Below are 390 nucleotides of genomic sequence, written 5' to 3'. Positions count from 1 at the left end.
CTCACCTCAAGGACGCTGGCGGCATCCGGGACGGGCTCGTCGAGCGAATCTCCGGCGTAGAAGCTGAAAAAAGTAGCGAACGCAGGCAGCAGCCACATCGGCGACGGCCCAGCCATGCTAACAACGAACACAGCGGCTTATGCTGCCTTGCTCCCTTTAGCTGCGGAAAGTCCCTATGGGGGCAAATGTAGCTTCAGAATGGAGGTAACAGTAAGCATTAATTATTATATATTGATCAATGAATAAAATCCACATGTGTATATTGAATCCTGAATGCTTGAAAATAATGTTAAAAAATGGTATTATATTTGAAAATACGAAAAGAAAACCAATAAAACCACTGATTAAATGATACCAACAACACCAAGGGCTTATGTATGATATTTAATT

At 42.6% G+C, this 390-nt stretch overlaps 1 protein-coding gene across 1 annotated transcript in view; it reads right to left on the bottom strand.

Moving 5' to 3' along the window:
- LOC119591352 (glucose dehydrogenase [FAD, quinone]-like) overlaps positions 1 to 390 on the bottom strand; it is a gene marked incomplete at its 3' end in the record, with an annotated part of 95,822 nt that overhangs the window by 53,112 nt on the left and 42,320 nt on the right. Inside the window, 1 exon segment of the mRNA XM_037940088.1 lies at positions 6 to 160. Coding sequence (XP_037796016.1) covers positions 6 to 116 — 111 coding nt within the window.

The sequence above is a fragment of the Penaeus monodon genome, chromosome 28, assembly GCF_015228065.2.
Source record: "Penaeus monodon isolate SGIC_2016 chromosome 28, NSTDA_Pmon_1, whole genome shotgun sequence".
NCBI classification, from domain to species: Eukaryota; Metazoa; Arthropoda; class Malacostraca; order Decapoda; family Penaeidae; genus Penaeus; species Penaeus monodon.
Note: the sequence above shows the minus strand (reverse complement) of the source record. Positions and strands in the feature narration are given on the sequence as shown.